This window comes from Colletotrichum orchidophilum (genome assembly GCF_001831195.1).
Source record: "Colletotrichum orchidophilum strain IMI 309357 chromosome Unknown Scaffold_4.1, whole genome shotgun sequence".
Taxonomy (NCBI): domain Eukaryota; kingdom Fungi; phylum Ascomycota; class Sordariomycetes; order Glomerellales; family Glomerellaceae; genus Colletotrichum; species Colletotrichum orchidophilum.
The window spans coordinates 505886-521828 of record NW_019172960.1 but is presented as its reverse complement, the minus strand read 5'-3'; the positions used below and the strand labels follow the sequence as shown (position 1 = coordinate 521828).

General features: G+C 52.2%; 5 protein-coding genes across 5 annotated transcripts; 3 read left to right on the top strand and 2 right to left on the bottom strand.

The window, feature by feature from the left end:
• Positions 1-296: 296 nt before the first annotated feature.
• Positions 297-1583, top strand: CORC01_00818 (uncharacterized protein; the record flags this gene model as incomplete). Its single annotated transcript, XM_022612474.1, has 4 exons — positions 297-837; positions 899-1016; positions 1073-1134; positions 1189-1583. The coding sequence occupies 4 exons, from the start codon at positions 297-299 to the stop codon at positions 1581-1583; spliced, it is 1116 nt and encodes a 371-aa protein (XP_022481091.1).
• A 3140-nt stretch (positions 1584-4723) lies between these two features.
• CORC01_00817 (C6 zinc finger domain-containing protein) lies at positions 4724-6522 on the top strand (the record flags this gene model as incomplete). The annotated part of the gene is made up of 4 exons (XM_022612473.1): positions 4724-5153; positions 5242-5546; positions 5628-5764; positions 5835-6522. The coding sequence occupies 4 exons, from the start codon at positions 4724-4726 to the stop codon at positions 6520-6522; spliced, it is 1560 nt and encodes a 519-aa protein (XP_022481090.1).
• Positions 6523-7222: 700 nt separating this feature from the next.
• CORC01_00816 (uncharacterized protein) lies at positions 7223-7679 on the bottom strand (the record flags this gene model as incomplete). Its single annotated transcript, XM_022612472.1, has 2 exons — positions 7223-7518; positions 7646-7679. The coding sequence occupies 2 exons, from the start codon at positions 7677-7679 to the stop codon at positions 7223-7225; spliced, it is 330 nt and encodes a 109-aa protein (XP_022481089.1).
• A 756-nt stretch (positions 7680-8435) lies between these two features.
• On the bottom strand, positions 8436-9212 carry CORC01_00815 (uncharacterized protein; the record flags this gene model as incomplete). Its single annotated transcript, XM_022612471.1, has 3 exons — positions 8436-8457; positions 8514-8616; positions 8675-9212. The coding sequence occupies 3 exons, from the start codon at positions 9210-9212 to the stop codon at positions 8436-8438; spliced, it is 663 nt and encodes a 220-aa protein (XP_022481088.1).
• A 2482-nt stretch (positions 9213-11694) lies between these two features.
• CORC01_00814 (tubulin/FtsZ family protein) lies at positions 11695-13487 on the top strand (the record flags this gene model as incomplete). Its single annotated transcript, XM_022612470.1, has 7 exons — positions 11695-11706; positions 11787-11810; positions 11875-11900; positions 11969-12010; positions 12095-12149; positions 12251-13035; positions 13094-13487. 7 exons carry the CDS (start codon positions 11695-11697, stop codon positions 13485-13487), a joined length of 1338 nt encoding a protein of 445 aa, XP_022481087.1.
• Between the last annotated feature and the right edge of the window lie 2456 nt (positions 13488-15943).

Here is a 15943-nt window from a genome sequence, read left to right as displayed (position 1 = left end):
AGACGACCAAAGCTTCCTTTCGCCCCTTGGGTGTCGAGTGAGACATTGAGAAAAGCCCAGGGGTAGACGAGCTGCCATCCAAAACCAGATCTTGGCGATCTTCCTCGTTTCTGCCTTGTGCAGAGACTATCCCGTGGGTCGAGAACCCGCTGGTCCTCTTCTTTCCCCCCGTACATTTATCCAGCGCTTGGCCTGGTTTCCGTTTCCTGGCGGGCTACACCCCTCGTTCCTTGTCTGGCGTCTTCTATTGCGCTGCACAGGCTTGAATCCACCAGACTCGGACGTTGGTATTCATGATGGCGCCAGTTATCCCTCCGAACCCGCTCCCGCCGGACGAGAACGTCAACCCGACGCTCCTGGGACTCTCCGGCGTACTAATCTTCTTTGTCATCTTCACAACCTTTATTCGCCTCTACGTTCGGTTTTCATTACGGCATTTGGGATGGGACGACTATCTTATGGCTATTGTCGCCAGTCTCGGCATCGTCAGGTATGGAGTCCAGTGCGCGCAGGGAAGGTCGGGCAACGGAAGGCATCGATGGTACATTTCGAAAGAAGACTACGTCAACAACAACATGCTTGGGTGGTTTGCGCAAATCCTCCTCTTTGCCAGTATTTGCTTGCTCAAGTGCTCCATCATGCTGCTGCTGCTTCGCATCAAGGATTCCAGTAGGCTAAAGTACTTCTTGTGGTCTGTCATGGCTGGTCTGGTTGTCACCAACTTTGGCGTCATCATCATCCTGCTCGCCGAGTGCAATCCCGTCAGCGCATACTGGACCGGGAATGGAGTGTGCTGGGAGGCTAAGATTCGAATCTACTCAATTTACTTGACCATCTGTAAGTTGAGTACCGGGACATGTGATCTTCTTGACGTGCGACTGATACAACTTCGCTCTAGCATACTCTGTCGCGACAGACTTACTATGCTCCTTCTTACCGCTGGTTGTGGTCTGGCAAGTCCGCATACCAATGTCAACCAAGCTCTCGGTCGGCGCCTTGATGAGTCTCGGCTTAATGTCAGCATGCCTTTCCATGCCCGAAAGATGACTGGTAAACTGACTTTGGCCCACAGTGCAACCGGCTTCGGCATCGCAAGAGCAGCTTCTCTTGGTCTCGTGACGAACGACTTGAGCTGTACGTATATGCCCCTTTTAAGTCTCCAATAGGCCAAGCTAACATGATTCCAAGACGTGTATGCAGTAACCGCAATCTGGTCCAACCTCGAACTCTACCTCGGAATCATTGCCGGAAACCTAGCGCTCTCTAGATCTCTCTGGTTCTACTTCTTTGGAGGAAAAGAGCCTCCTAGCACCCATCCCTCAGGGTACGGAAACTCGTCACATCGCTCTCGGTCCGCGTATCACAACAGCAGCAGATTACACGGCGACAACGGCGGCAACACCGATACATTCATCCGCTCGGAACGGAGGCCCTCCCTATCGAAAAGCGACCACAGCGATATCCCGCTCGAACCAGGTATCCAGAAGAGAACGGAATTCTGGATTTCCGAAGAGGACGCCGAGAGCAGTAACAGTCACGACGCGGCGGCGATGAGAAGAAACACGAGGCAGGCGTCATTATGAGGAATTGGTGGACAACAGCGACGCAAGCAAGCACACGCAGCTCGGAATGAGCTTACGCATTTTCGGTGTTGAGGGGAAAGGAGAACCTCTTGAAGCATCGTCAGATACCCGGCAGGGAAGACCAAAGTGGGCGCGTAAATTGGTACACGCCCGATTGATGAAGCTACCGCCCCGGCTTCTCTGCCCTACGATTGTTCCTTTTTACGCGTTTTATTGCATTGTGACATGGACTTATACATGGAACGACGGATTATGAAATGATGAAGATTTCAAACACTAGCTAGTCGTGACAGACGAGTCTTTTTTGCTTCAATTTCTGAGATCTGATATGATGATGGACCAGACCAGAAGCAGACGTGATCCGAAGTTTCGGCTGCGGACATAACTTTGGCTGGACCAACATTGCCAAGAGTCAAAGCGTAGACACATGTGTCCACAATGTGGCGCAAGACAAGTTACGCAATAGAAAAGCTCATCATCCCAGTCTGATTTTTCGGAGCGAGTGGGTTCTTGAAGATCTGAGCACCGACATCTGCTGTCAGCCCCCTCGGGGATTCAACCTTCTCGATGCTGGCGAGCCGCCATGGCTTGCAGCGGCTGTGTGTTGTGGCTCTTCCGATAGGATGCTGTGCGACGTGTGCAGGGGTGACGAGCGGTGCCGCTTGAAGGATGCGACGGCCGTGATCTTTCCTTCACAGCTATCCTCGGAGTCAGGCGAGCGGTCTCTGCCTCCGCTCCGGGGGGCGAGGGGGCGGAACGATCAGGAGAACGAGGAAAGAGAGTGCCCCCCGCCTCACTGGTGACAAGGATTCAAGGGCAGGGCTGCAGGGGACAAGGTTCATTTTGGATTCTGCGACGGAGCACGGTCCTCGCAGACTTGGCCAAAAAATCAGTCCTCCTGTCGAGGTACTTTTTGTCTTTGTGTAGAGATCGCTCCATGTGGTGAGCAATTAAGAACTCTGAGGAGTGCTAGCAACGTGTGCTTAGTGGGCGGAGGGGTGGATGAAGACATTCAGAGTTCATCCCAACCTTTACCATGCGTTAGCCTCAAGGCCTTGTCACACTGAACCTCATTTTGTTGTGGTTGCACTAATGCGGCCTTGAAGCTGAACCTGAAGCTCAAAGTCCAATTGGCAAGGCATGCAACCTTCAACGTCGTTTGTACCTGGCGACATAGTTTCGAATGCTGCTTTCCGACACAAACTTGTGATCTATGGGCCTGTCTGCAAGCTGAACTAGGTTGCTCTGAGTCTCAAATTAATGGTCGGTCGGTTAATAAACTCCGACCTTTCCAGGTCCCAGCGTAATCCACCCAGTTTGGAGCGCCATATCAATAGCTCAATCAAAACAACTCAAAATCTACTTACAATGTGGGAGGTCTGCTTCTGATTACCAAGCTTGCCCAGGAGTCATGTTTGAGGGAGATTCTAAACTTGTAAAAAGTTTCTCAGAAGGTTGCCTTAGAACCTATTTATTGGCTACCAACGACGTTCGATGTTTAGCCAAGTGAGAAGAGACGCTTGAGAGACGCTTGAAAGATGTGACGGAGGCCGAGTAAGCCTCGTTCACAGCTACGCCGTCTTGTCCAACGTCTGAAGTTTGGAAAACGAGATGGAAGTGAAATCCTTGTTTACATGTACTCTGAGCACTCGGATACTAAGTATATGTTCCACTGCCTACATACACTACCCCTGCTCGTAACTAAAACAAGAGCATATGGCTGATTTTGCTGGGAGACAAATCAATAGCGAGCGCTATTTTCCACCTCAAAAATTGATTGACTATAACCGTCTTACGCAAGTTCTGCTTAGTCCCTGGCGTAAACAACAAGAAATCAGACAGATTATACAAAAACGGATCATCGTGCTGGCTAATTAATGATTGGTGGTTTATTCACACACAGATATTGGATAAATGAAAATGTCAAAAGATTGCGTCGAGGGGGAATCGAACCCCCGGCTCCCCGACGCTGCTGGATGGCAACGGAGAATTTTACCACTAAACCATCGACGCTTAGGGTCCGGAAGAAGGTACTGCCGGAATCCGATGATCTGGCTCCGGTATTGTCTTTTCATATACTCTTTAGTTAACAGCAGATAGTCATTAGTCGGTACAGAGTTGCTCGCAGCTAGAGGTAAATCGACATTCCCTACAACGCCCTAAAAGAAGTTTTCAACTGCATGGGCCCGATGATTTTGTGAGGCAATGCAGTTTTGACACTTGAGAGTAGCTTGACTCTCTACCTAGTAAGAACCGAAGTTGCGCTTCCCAAGGCAGTGTTATTGCGGGCCTCCTAAGCATCATTTCTTGCTCGACAATATCTACCACGATGACATGTTGACAACAGTAACATTGATGAAGTCAGATTCCGATCAGGTGATGATAGTCTTATTGCTGCTCTTCTCTGATCATGAATCTTCCAGTTGCTCAACCAGAAAATAATCAATGTCAGAACGGTTACACAAGTTTTCGATGTTGCACTGCTGGTAACATGATAAAACAAGGGGGCACGGTGTGTTTCCGCAAAGCTTTGGCGCTGGTTTGATCTATGAGATCGTAGATTGTCGCCACCACTCTGTCATGAGTGCCTCCAATTACCTTGAATGCTTCTGCAACTTCAGCCCGCTTAACAAGATTCATTTGACTGCTTACGACGGAACTTTCTAGCGTGGCTCGATTGGCACAGCCATAAGATCTACAACTTCTCCTATCTAAACAATTTGCCTTCCATGAGCGCTTCTTATAGGACAGGACTCAGAAGCGATGCAGATTATCCAATGGGAACAACCCACTCATCCATCTGCACATTGCTCGCTTACCATCCTCTCTCCTAGACCTTTCTTGCTGACACGCTAGACCGTCGAAGGATGACACCGCGCTTTACCTGATTAGGATAATGAAGTGGCCAAGAACTAAACTGCGCCGATGGTCAGGCATGCGTCGTCGCCGACTAACCGTGGTTGACCTCCAGGCTGCTCCAGCCCATTTCCGCATTACCTTCTTAAGTTCAACCCGAGCCAGCGGGTTGCAGATTTCTTGTGCCATACCGTCCATCCGTCTACTTCCAATAGCCCAAAGCGTGCAACCGTTGACGGTTGATGGTTGGCCTTTGAGACGGGAGAAGCGTCCGAAATCAGACGATGACTTCCACTTCTAGACAGTTGGCTCTCATTGCGGGTGCGCCGCCGCAGACACAGACAGGACCTAGCAACGGGAGAAGACACTGCTGGGAGTGTCAGCGGCGACGATTAGTCTGCGACTCGGCACGTCCCGTCTGCTCGAAATGCAAGACTAGCGGCGTCGTGTGTCCCGGGTACGAGGACAAGAAGCCGTTGACGTGGCTGGCCCCTGGCAAGGTCAAGACCCGAACATGGAAGCGGAAAAGCCCGCCGGCCAACAAGAAGACGGACGATAACTCAAAGAAAGGTCCAAAAGGGACGGTTGAGTCGGAACTTGCAAAGGCGGTGAGATGCGACGTATCGGCCACTCGGTCGCACCACCCTGTGCATATCTTTCCTGGGTATGAATTGAGAGATGAAACTTGTGACATTATCGAGGCTACGCTCTACTGTAAGTCATCATGTCCCGTCGCTGGACCGGGACTTTGCCCTGTTCCAGAAAATAACGATAAACATTGACGGTGCTGGATTGGCAACAGGGAACGAGCAGGTTTACCCCTTTTTTGCAGCGAATCAGTTGACAAACAGTCCGTGGCTCGTGCCAGTGTCCTATATCCAGTACATGGGAGTCCCTATCCAACACGCTCTTGTTGCCATGGCCATCGACCACCGCATGCTCCGCCTGTCCAAGAAGAAGAACGACATGTATCAAGCCGAGGTGCGGGCGCGATTCCATCAGCATCGATGTACAGCAATCCACGCCTTGAACGAAGAGATTGGCAATGAAAAGAGGAGAATCTCTGACCACACGATGGCGGCTGTGGTGGTGTTCTTGTATGCAGATGTGCGTATTTTACCCCCGTCCCCCCACCCCTTCACTTCCTCCACAGCTAAGCTACTTTGCGACTAATCTGTTTGTATGCAGCTCATGGGATCGGTGACAGCTTCCAACTGGCGGCACCACTTGAACGGCTTCATGGCAATCATTGAGATGCGGGGTGGCTTGAAAAGTCTTTGCGAAGCCGCAGCGGGCTACAAGACCGTAGTTCTTTTCTGCAAAATGTAAGATGTCTGGTCTTATTAACTATGGCCATTGCACGTGCAAATCACTGACGGCACGCTCACTGAAAAGCATCGAGAACATGGCCAACACAACCAGCCCAGCACACGATCAAGTGTCACCCCTGCTCAATTTCAAGATGAGAGACCTCATCTCGGAAATCTACAAAACAGGATACTACCCATTCCTGCCCTGTCCCGCAGAGCTCTTCATCGACATCATCGACATCAACCGTCTCCGGTACCTCGCAACCGAGCAAGAATCATCAAACACGCTAAACGCACTCCAGACAGAAGCCGAAGACCTCCTCGAGCGCATCATAAATTTCTCCCCGGAAAATTGGTCGGCCGCCAAGACAGAATCGCAAGAAGAGTTCTCGACGATGGCGCAGGTGTACCAGTCCGCCGTCGCGGTCTTCGCCATCGCGTCCCTCCAGAGCGTAGGCGTGATACCTGCGTCTGCGGGCTGGCGGGCCGTCAAGACGATACACAACGGCAAGCTCTTTGCTCTTCTCGAGAAGGCGGCCGGGTCGCAGGTCCTAAGGAGCTGCGTCATGTGGCCGATGATTGTGGCAGGGTTCGAGGCCAAGACGGGGACCGCTGCGGCGCGGTCGTTTATTGCTAAGCGATTAGCTGATGAGAGTAGTTTTCTGGGTGCGTATTTGCCTCTGGCGACAAAGGATATACTAGAGAGGTTTTGGTCGTCTGGGAGTAGAGACTGGGATGAATGCTTCGATACACCTTACGCTCTGGTTACTTGATGTACATGTATGATTATTTATTGGCATTTGGCTCCGCTCATAGAAAGATAGATCCTGGACTACTTTGATCCATCCAGGTACATTTCACTGCTAAGTGGCTTGTCTCATATCCTAGGCGGGGATGACCAAGCGTGAAGTCACGATATAACGGTCCGTTTGTTCCTCAGGAACCGTCGCCGCTTTTGAACCCTCGAATCAGACTGTCGGTGTAAGAAAGGCAGCACCACCGACTTGAAAGGGCCAGTTCTCTAGTTTAGGAGCGATTCCGTTGCCAAGCAACCCGGGGTTTCCAAGATCGGAGAGCCATGGCCGCACCATAACACGGAATCTTGAGCTGCAACAGATTCCTAGCATCACCCCTGCTCTGCCCCTCACGAACAACACCAAACGAAGCGGAAGCTGGCGTCGATTCTGAACTCAAGCTGGTACCTTAGTAAACGTCAATGACCCAACAACACCAGCCTCAATCGTGAATAGGATAAGATCTTCAGCACGTCGGCGCTCTTAATGGAGAGCATGTCCGTGTTCTTGGAGCTCCCGTCGCGCATGTACTCCAACGTCTGCTCGACCTTGTCGCGGTCGACATACGGCTGGTGCGTGCGGATATTCCTCCCCCCAGTGCCTGTTTCCTCCCCCTGTCACGCCGTCGGGCGTCGACTTGCGCGAGCATGAGCGTCATGGCGGCGATGAGGGCGAAGAATTAGGCGTCGTCGGGGATGCTGCAGATCCCTTCCGGGTTGCGGATCACGACGAACCTGAAGAGGACTCTGCGGCTCGCGTCCACGCAGGCCATTCTGCTGATGCTGGCGGCGCCGTTCATGGAGTGGCGGAGCATGAAGGGGAGATAGAACTTGGTGGTGAGGAAGAAGTAGAACAGCTGATTGGCTAAAATGAGAATGTCCCGGAAGATTCTCATCGGATCCTTGTCGTACCGCTTGGTGTAATTGGGGATCGTCCAGCATCGTGGAGGCTTGGTTGTGGCTGCTACTTGGAGCTCTTGGTCCAGTGTGTGAGTCGTCTCCGTGTTGAATGATAAGAACCCGACTCATTCCGTTGTATCATTTTGGCGGTGATGGTGGAATGGACTTGCTCTGGCTTGTCATTGTGGTGGCTGTCGACATACGCCTGCGTCTTGTCGTTGATGATGACCTTGGCATCGTGGGTGCTACTAGGGAGTTCGAGAAGCAGGCAGATGAAGCGTTCCAGGTATACGGGTCTGAGGTTTGAACCGGCCAAGGAAGGAGGACGTCATCAGAATCCGCTTCGACAGCCGTACCTATTACGGTCGAGGGCTTCCTCTCTTGTAGTTGCTCGACCAGTCGTTCAACTCGAGTCACCCAGCCTCCCAGGCTTCCTACCGCGGCCGGAGCCTTCTGGGCACGCTCTTCGGGGAACTCTCAGCAGCTCTTAATACCTCTTCGTACGAATCGGCTCTTAGCTGCTGCAGCTTCCCGTTCCGAGGCAGCGGTACGGACGGTGATATTACCTCGTTTGTCTCCAATCATTGTGCAGGCCTCGAACAGTGAGACATTGATGCGTGAATTTGTGCGTTTCGGACGGACACGGAGCTTGAATTGATGAACCGGAGACATGAGTCGGCGTTGCCACGTCAGACTTTATTTTGAACGCTTCTCCGGATTTGGCATTTTGTTTTGTTTTCTTTCATGTGTACAAAGGCTATGGTGAGTAAAATGCTTCATCTAACTTTTTGTATTTCTCTCGCACGGTTGAAGATCTTGAAAGTGACTGTACAATCTATGTGCAGTGAAGGAGCCCACGGCATGCGAATCGTGCCATGAGCATAGCAACTGAGTGAAGGAGAAGCGGTCTAGAATCGAAAGAAAAGCCCAGCCCAGCCGGCAGTGTTGATGATTAGGGCGTATCAACAACACTGCGAAGACTTCCTTCCATGCTTAGTAGGGCATTTGGCCGACGCTAGAAGAAGTCAGTCAGGAACATGGACTTTACAATGTGAAGATGATGGGACTTACTAGTTTCCAGGGGGCAAGTAGCGTCCGACGACAAAGGTGGTACCCTTGGAGTCGGTAGCCAGGGCCAAGCCGACCTTTTGAGTTCCCTTCCAAATGCATTGAGCTATCAAACTTGTCAGTCATGAAAAGCTCTGTGAAAGGCTATTGTTGAAGGTACTCACTGTAGTGACCATAGTTCAGGTAGTTGGGCGATCCCGTGGTCCTGATGGGCTTGCCATCGTACAGGGGCTTCTCATTCAACCACAGCTGGACACCATTGGTGAAGTAGGTGGTGGTGCCGCCCGACTGCGAAGCCAAGTTTTCTCCCTGGCCACCAGGGTTTGAGTCGTGAACCAGACTACCGACAGTCGTCAGATGGTTGGCCCAGGCCTGAGCACTCTTGGCGAGGTCGGCGTCCCAGGTCAGGTTGGCGTTGCCGACGGCCGCGCGGTAGATGTTGTGGAGGTCGAGGGCGCGTTGCAGGTCGGCGGTCAAGGTCGAGTTGGAGGACGCGGTGGGGGAGGCTGTCGCCGCGGAAGAGGTCGATGACGAGGTTGCCGAGGTGAGCTTGACCAAGGTCGTCGTGGGGCGGACGGTGGTGCTCGTAAAGGTTGGGGTGCCAACGGCGCCGCCCCGGAAGGCCACCTTGACGATGTTCAACGCCGCGGCTTGGGAGGCCAACAGGCCCAAGGTGAAGGTTACGCTGGCTGAGAAGTGCATGGTGGCTGGGGAGTGGGCTGGGGTTTCGGGTATTCGAAATCACCGGGATATTATTATTGAAATTGAAAGGAGTCGTTGCAAGGAGTGACTGACTGAATGGAAGGATGGTTCCTGCCACTGAGGTGAAGTTGATGATACCCGGGAAAATAGGAGTATTGAGAAGAATAGCAGAAAGGATGCAGTCAAGGAGAGTGTTCCAAGTGGTAACTTGAAGATGCGAGAGCAAGAGCAAGAAGGAAACCCGGATAGACCAGGGTTTCGCAGAGATAGATATATCTCATTCCATTCTCATTCTTCAGTCTCGCGCTGGGGATTCGGGACTTGGTCTTGTCGTCGAGGTCCGGTAGCTAGGTGTGCCGCATTCATCGACGCGGGGCTATGGAGAACAACTCCCGTTTTCTTTGATGGGCAAGCCACATCCTCCCGGTTCATTTAACTTCCAGACACCATGTCTCACTCTGAAAGGGAAACTTACGAATCTACCTAACCAGATTCTATGATTTCCCGCTTGCTAGCCAGACTAGATGCCGCTGTCACCGATCGCTTTTGGCAAACGGTCGGCTACTCTGAGCGGATTCGAGCAAAGGGTCCAGACCACATCAGTGTCTACCCGACACGTATGACGGTATGAGGGGTTTTCCCTCAAGAGGCTGAAGAGACGACGACGCTTTCATGCACACAGGTCCTATCTGAGGCTCCTCGGCCGACAGTCAAGTTGAGAGAAGGCTGAGAGGGGAGAAGGAAGGTACATCGCCCCTCCCGCTGCCGCCGCCAAACCCTTGATTTTGCCCGTCTGCCCCTGATTGCCCGAAACATGCGCATTCCAGATCGTCTTGACCCCTCGTCAGTGGCTGGGTCACCACACTTGGACTCAAAGGTTGTTTGGTTGCTGTGCTGTAGCAGGCCTTGTCGTATGTGAATGATCAGCACTCGAGCAGCATGTCTCTGATCTCATTGGTATGTCAGGGGCGCGGCCATGGAACCTCGCTTGGCCTGTCGTGCAATGCTCGCTTGGCAATAGACTTTTAAGAATGAATAACCTTATCTTTCATCAACACCTTCCAGGCGCCCTCGGTGATGGTACTTTTCGTCACAAAGCAGAGTCCTCTCTCTTCAAGCCACATACATGCCGCTCCCTCACGGCCTGGTGGTCTACCCCCCCTTTGCGTTGGGTTCGCGCCGCGACGACTTCTCTGTCTGCAGCATTTGTGGCTTACATTGTACCGCCGCGGTGGTGGTCTACCCTCTGTGTCGGGTTCGCGCTGTGACGACGACTTGGCTGTCTGCAGCATCTGCGGACTATACCGACGTCGTCGCTGACGAATGTGGCTCCTCCAACAGTACGGGGCCCCTCAAAGATCAAAAGTCACTGCGACATAGAATCTAGGCCATCGAGGAGCGGGGGAGCTGAGTTTCCCTTCTCCCGGATTCCCTCAGCTGCCCGTTCTTCCATGTTTGGATCTCCCCACGTGGGTGCGCGCTGGAATGTCCGCCGAGCTTTGGGGGAATTTAAGCGCGCGCCGAACTCTGTTCGTCCGCCGAGAACGAGGGGCACGGACGGCAAGGGGAGGCTCAGGGGGGGCGGTATTCGGACTCTCTGATCCGTCTCGTCCGGCCAAGCGGCGGCGGCGGCGGCGGCGGAACCGGTCGATGTGGTGGTGGTGTCACACACGCAGGCAGACACCTAGCAACCGTGTATCAACACGGCGACCGACAATAACCGGCTTGTTTCGAGGAGCATAGGCAGCTGAATATCCAAGAGAGCCATTGGTTGGGCGGTTGGACGGTTGGACCGGCGTTAGGCAACCCTCTTTCAACGAGTTGGTGACACCAGCACCCGACTTTGATGATGCGCCTATCGCCGACGTGGAGACTTTGCTCCCACAGATACTGGAGGAGACTTGGAGTTGCACAGAGCATCATATACCAATCGTTTGTACGGAGGTACGGGTCATCCGCCCAACGGGGTCTAGCTTGCTTTCTCTTCTGGTGCTACCTCCGCGCGAATCGTTGGTTGGGTAGCAAAAGGTTTTTTGGTCTTTTTTTTAATTTGTTTTTTTCTCCTTTTTTTTTCACTCAAATTTCCCCGCCCCCAGTCTGACCGGCCACTAACTAACTGCCTGGCTTTACCCTTCAAGTATGACAACCTGAAAGAGCCCTGCTGTACAAGAGAAACACACAAACAGGCAGCTATCGAATCCAAAGAGGCAGCCGTTTAACAGATGCAACCCTTGGACACAAACATGTGGGGAGGTTCCGAGTCCAGACCGAGAGTCCACGGCCGGGCCTATCCGGGGCGAAGCGCAAGCGAGGGCGAGCGATATGGACAGGATAAGGGGTTTTTTGTGTGATTTAAAGAATCCCGCTATAAGATGACCACCTGTCGTGATTTCAACAAGCCAACAGCGGGGTAAAAATCTGCGTTTCTGCGTCCTTCACCATCGTAATATACCACAACCCCGTCTTATCCTCGACCAGCATCATGCGTGAGATTGTGAGTTGCGCACCTGTTGGCGTGACTTTGTCGAGTCCCTCTTGACCTCTTGACGACTAATGCCCTGTGATCCACAATAGATTCACCTCCAAACCGGCCAATGCGTACGTCGCCCCTTGCCCCTGTTCAACGCGTCACACGCGCCTTTGCTGATGATGACTATTGTAGGGCAACCAAGTCGGCACGGCTTTCTGGTATGAGGACGCCATTGTCAAGAGTTCATCCATTGTAGCAAGTAATTGACCTTGGTCTGCGACATTAGGCAAACCATTCATCCCGAACATGGCTTGGATCAGGATGGAGTGTGAGTTTTCCACCTGCAGGGCCGCTGCGCCATAAGTGCAATTGGCTGGCGTCTTTGAGAATGGTATATTGACTTGCGTCCTAGGTTCCAAGGAACCGATGAGCAACAATCTGAGCGATTGAACGTCTACTTCACCGAGGTACTGCCACCTCACATGCGCTTCCTCATCTCATCTGCGCCTTTACCCCCCCTTCTCATGCTAGATCATCGGAATCTAATCGCACCACGCTGGTGATGTAGGCCGGAAGACAAAAGTATGTCCCCCGCGCGGTCCTGGTTGACCTCGAGCCCGCCACCATGGAAGCCATCCGCTCCGGCCCGCTGGGCAACCTCTTCCGCCCCGACAACATGGTCAACGGCCAGTCCGGCGCAGGTAACAACTGGGCAAAGGGCCACTACACCGAGGGCGCCGAGCTCGTCGACTCCGTCCTCGACGTCGTGCGCCGCGAAGCCGAGGCCTGCGACAGCCTCCAGGGATTCCAAATCACCCACTCGCTCGGCGGCGGCACGGGATCCGGCATGGGCACCCTCCTCATCGCAAAGGTTCGCGAAGAATTCCCCGACCGCATGATGGCCACCTTCTCCGTCCTGCCCTCCGCCAAGGTGTCCGAGGTCGTCGTCGAGCCCTACAACGCCACCCTGTCGATCCACCAGCTCGTCGAGAACTCGGACGAGACGTTCTGTATCGACAACGAGGCGCTGTACGACATCTGCCGGCGCACGCTCAAGCAGGCTCATCCTTCGTACGGGCACTTGAACCACCTCGTGTCGAGGGTCATGTCCGGCCTGACGACTGGTTTCCGCTTCCCGGGCCAGCTCAACGCCGACCTCCGCAAGTTAGCCGTGAACCTCGTCCCCTTCCCTAGATTGCACTTCTTCACCGTCGGATTTGCGCCGCTCACGTCTTCCGCCTCCTTCTCGAACCTCGGTGTCGCCGAGCTCACGCAGCAAATGTTTGACCCCAAGAACGTCATGTTGGCCTCTGACTTCAGAGACGGACGCTTCTTGACTTGCTCCACCATGTTGTACGTTGCATTCTCACCACTATCCATCTCTCCTATCAATTTCTGACCCCCCAAACAGCCGCGGAAAGGTGTCGATGAAGCAGGTCGAAGACCAAATTCACGCCATCAAGACCAAGAACTCGACCAACTTTGTCGAATGGATCCCCAACAACATTCAGACGGCCCACTGCTCCGTCCCGCCCCAGGGTCTCGACGTCTCGTCCACCTTTATCGGAAACTCCACTGCGATTCAAAACAGTTTCCGCAGAGTGGGCGACCAGTTCAGCGTCATGTTCCGGAGAAAGGCCTTCTTGCACTGGTACACTGGCGAGGGCATGGACGAGATGGAGTTCACAGAGGCTGAATCCAACATGAACGACTTGGTGTCTGAGTACCAGCAATACCAGGATGCGGGCATGGATGATGAATACGCCGAGGAGTACGAGGATGAGGCGCCCGCCGAGGAGGAATAGAGAGTCGCATTCTCAACCCGCCAAGGTTCCAGTCACCTTGCCGACAATAGTCCCGAATGGATCCATTGACCAAGTACTGTTGTTACTGAGCGTCACCTACAAGATAGACTACTAATTACGTCTCTGGATTCATCGAAACGACGAGTGCCTGTGTGTCACAAGTGGTGACAGTATGCCCACCAATGATATGATCATGTGAAGGAATTTACACAGATCTTGAGGCAGTCTTATCTATACAAGGCTTCCTTAGGCAATGCAAATCCGGTACATGCCACCGTCAACCCGACACAACTGCAGAGTGTCTTGCTCCGCCGGTAAAAATGAGCATGTGGCCAGAAAACCGCTCACATAGTCCTAGTATGTAAACCTCTCTCAAAAGTCTCGAGAGTGTCTCCCAACATTGGAGACTTCCAGAGCATCCTGATGCCCAAAGCCCGGTCCAGCTCTCTCAATTGACTCTCCCTGTCTTCCGCTCGACACCTCAGATCAATTTGCTCTCCCATTGCCAGAGGCGACAGAAACCCTACCCTTGGCGGCGAAGAAGAGCCGAAGTTTACGTTCATTCAAAATACAGTGCGCAAAGAACCCAATAATCATGCGGCGTTTTGATATTAAATAATGTAGTTTGTTGCAACAATTTGCTCTCAGTTTCGAAGTACAGGAGACAGAACGTCGTATAGTTTGTCTCAAAAGTCTGCGGCATGTGACTTAGCGGTCAGCGCCATCTCCCAGAGATCCGAGCCTTTGATGGGTCCTGGGGAATTGTACTTGAACTAAGAGGCTTCCATAATCTCGCAGAAAAAACTTTTGCGTGAGTTGATTGGGTCGTCTTCCGATTTGTTATCCTGCGAGCTGTAAGATGATCCGCTGGGAAGATGGTGGTCACTTGCATAACTATCTGTACTAGGTTGTTCAAGTTGATACAGATTAGGTCGACCCAATCCTTTTCAATTCTCGGGATGGTTGTAAAACCTCAGCATTTTATAGCAGTTCTTGGTCTAGAGATAATTTCCCAGCAATTACCAACGTAAATCGGATGATAACCAAGGTCGTGAGTTGGTGGATTATCAGGTCTCTTGAGGTATCACAACGTAGTAGCAGTAGCTTCCTCGCCGTTCACAACTGTCATTTTACCCGCCACAGAGGTTGAGACTCCCAAACTCTTCGTCCTTTGGTATTGAATGCCATGACTTGTCCTCTGCGCTGATGATTATTTGTGGAGTCGAATATGGGCTGTGGTTCGGCATTTCACGCATCGAGGGATGTGATCGTCGCCAATATGAACAGTAGTGACGTGCACCATCGTGCATGGCATGGCCCTTAAGCCCACTTAGCCCTCCATCGAAGCATCAGCTGGAGGCAACGTCCGGCCTGTGTTCTTGGATTCAACTAACACCAAAAAGGATCGGGCGGCGGGCGCAGCTGCAATGTGTGTTGGCGAGGCGTTCTTCCACCTTTACCAATCATTCACACTGTCAGCTTCATGAGATAGACAGGCACAAATGTTCAATGCCAGGCCACTAATTTGTTTACAACCACGCTTAAGCTCCTACAACATCAGGCCGTGATTTGGCTTATCGCTGAAAAGGAAAATGGCCCGGCATTGCACATGTATGACAGTGGATGCTCAGTTAGTTGCGACATCAAGACGCTACGAATGAGCTTGAACTTCATCTGACGTGGAATCGGAACCTACCTAGTGGGAGAGATTGATATTGCAACTTTCGAATCGCACTCATAACTCGATTCGCCAGCATGGCCAAGTGGTAAGGCATCGCACTTGTAATGCGGGGATCCTGTGTTCGATCCACAGTGTTGGCACCAATTTCTTGTTTTGCACTTTTTATTTGTGTAATCCTCACAAGAGCCTTCCAGGATTGCTCCTGAGTGCGGTTCATCATTTTCGCATTGTGCGCGTGGTGGTGCACCCATCTGTTTTTTATAAACTTAAGTTACTTCTTATTGAAGACTGAGTTTCACACCAGGCAGCTTCAAGTGACATGGACCAACTGTGCTACTTCTGAGCTACTTCTCAACCTTAACAGCACACGCTCACAGTGCCAAATTGCCTAGAAATACTATCCAAAGGCTGTAGGCGACCCGCGTGGAATGCCGCTACTCCTGTTGACCAGTAGAAGTTGCAACAGCCCAAGAGATTTATATGCCCATGTCAGTTCGTAATGGTGTAGGCCAGGGCCATCCTAAGGCAAGTGCAAGTGAGCAAGCGGCCGATTTTCCTCGAGGAGCTCCCCTCTCTGAACCGAGGTATCCGGGTCGAGCTAATACAGTGAACGCTCTGGGCTTGTCTCTGCTTGACTGCAACGATAATCTTCGACATCACGAAACAGGAGTCATCTTCTCTTTAGAGACGAGGATGATTGGTAGTCACTCACAGTCGAATCTTGCTGTGCCAAGCTGAAGAGCGAAACAGGTAATAAAATAAAAATAGCAACGCT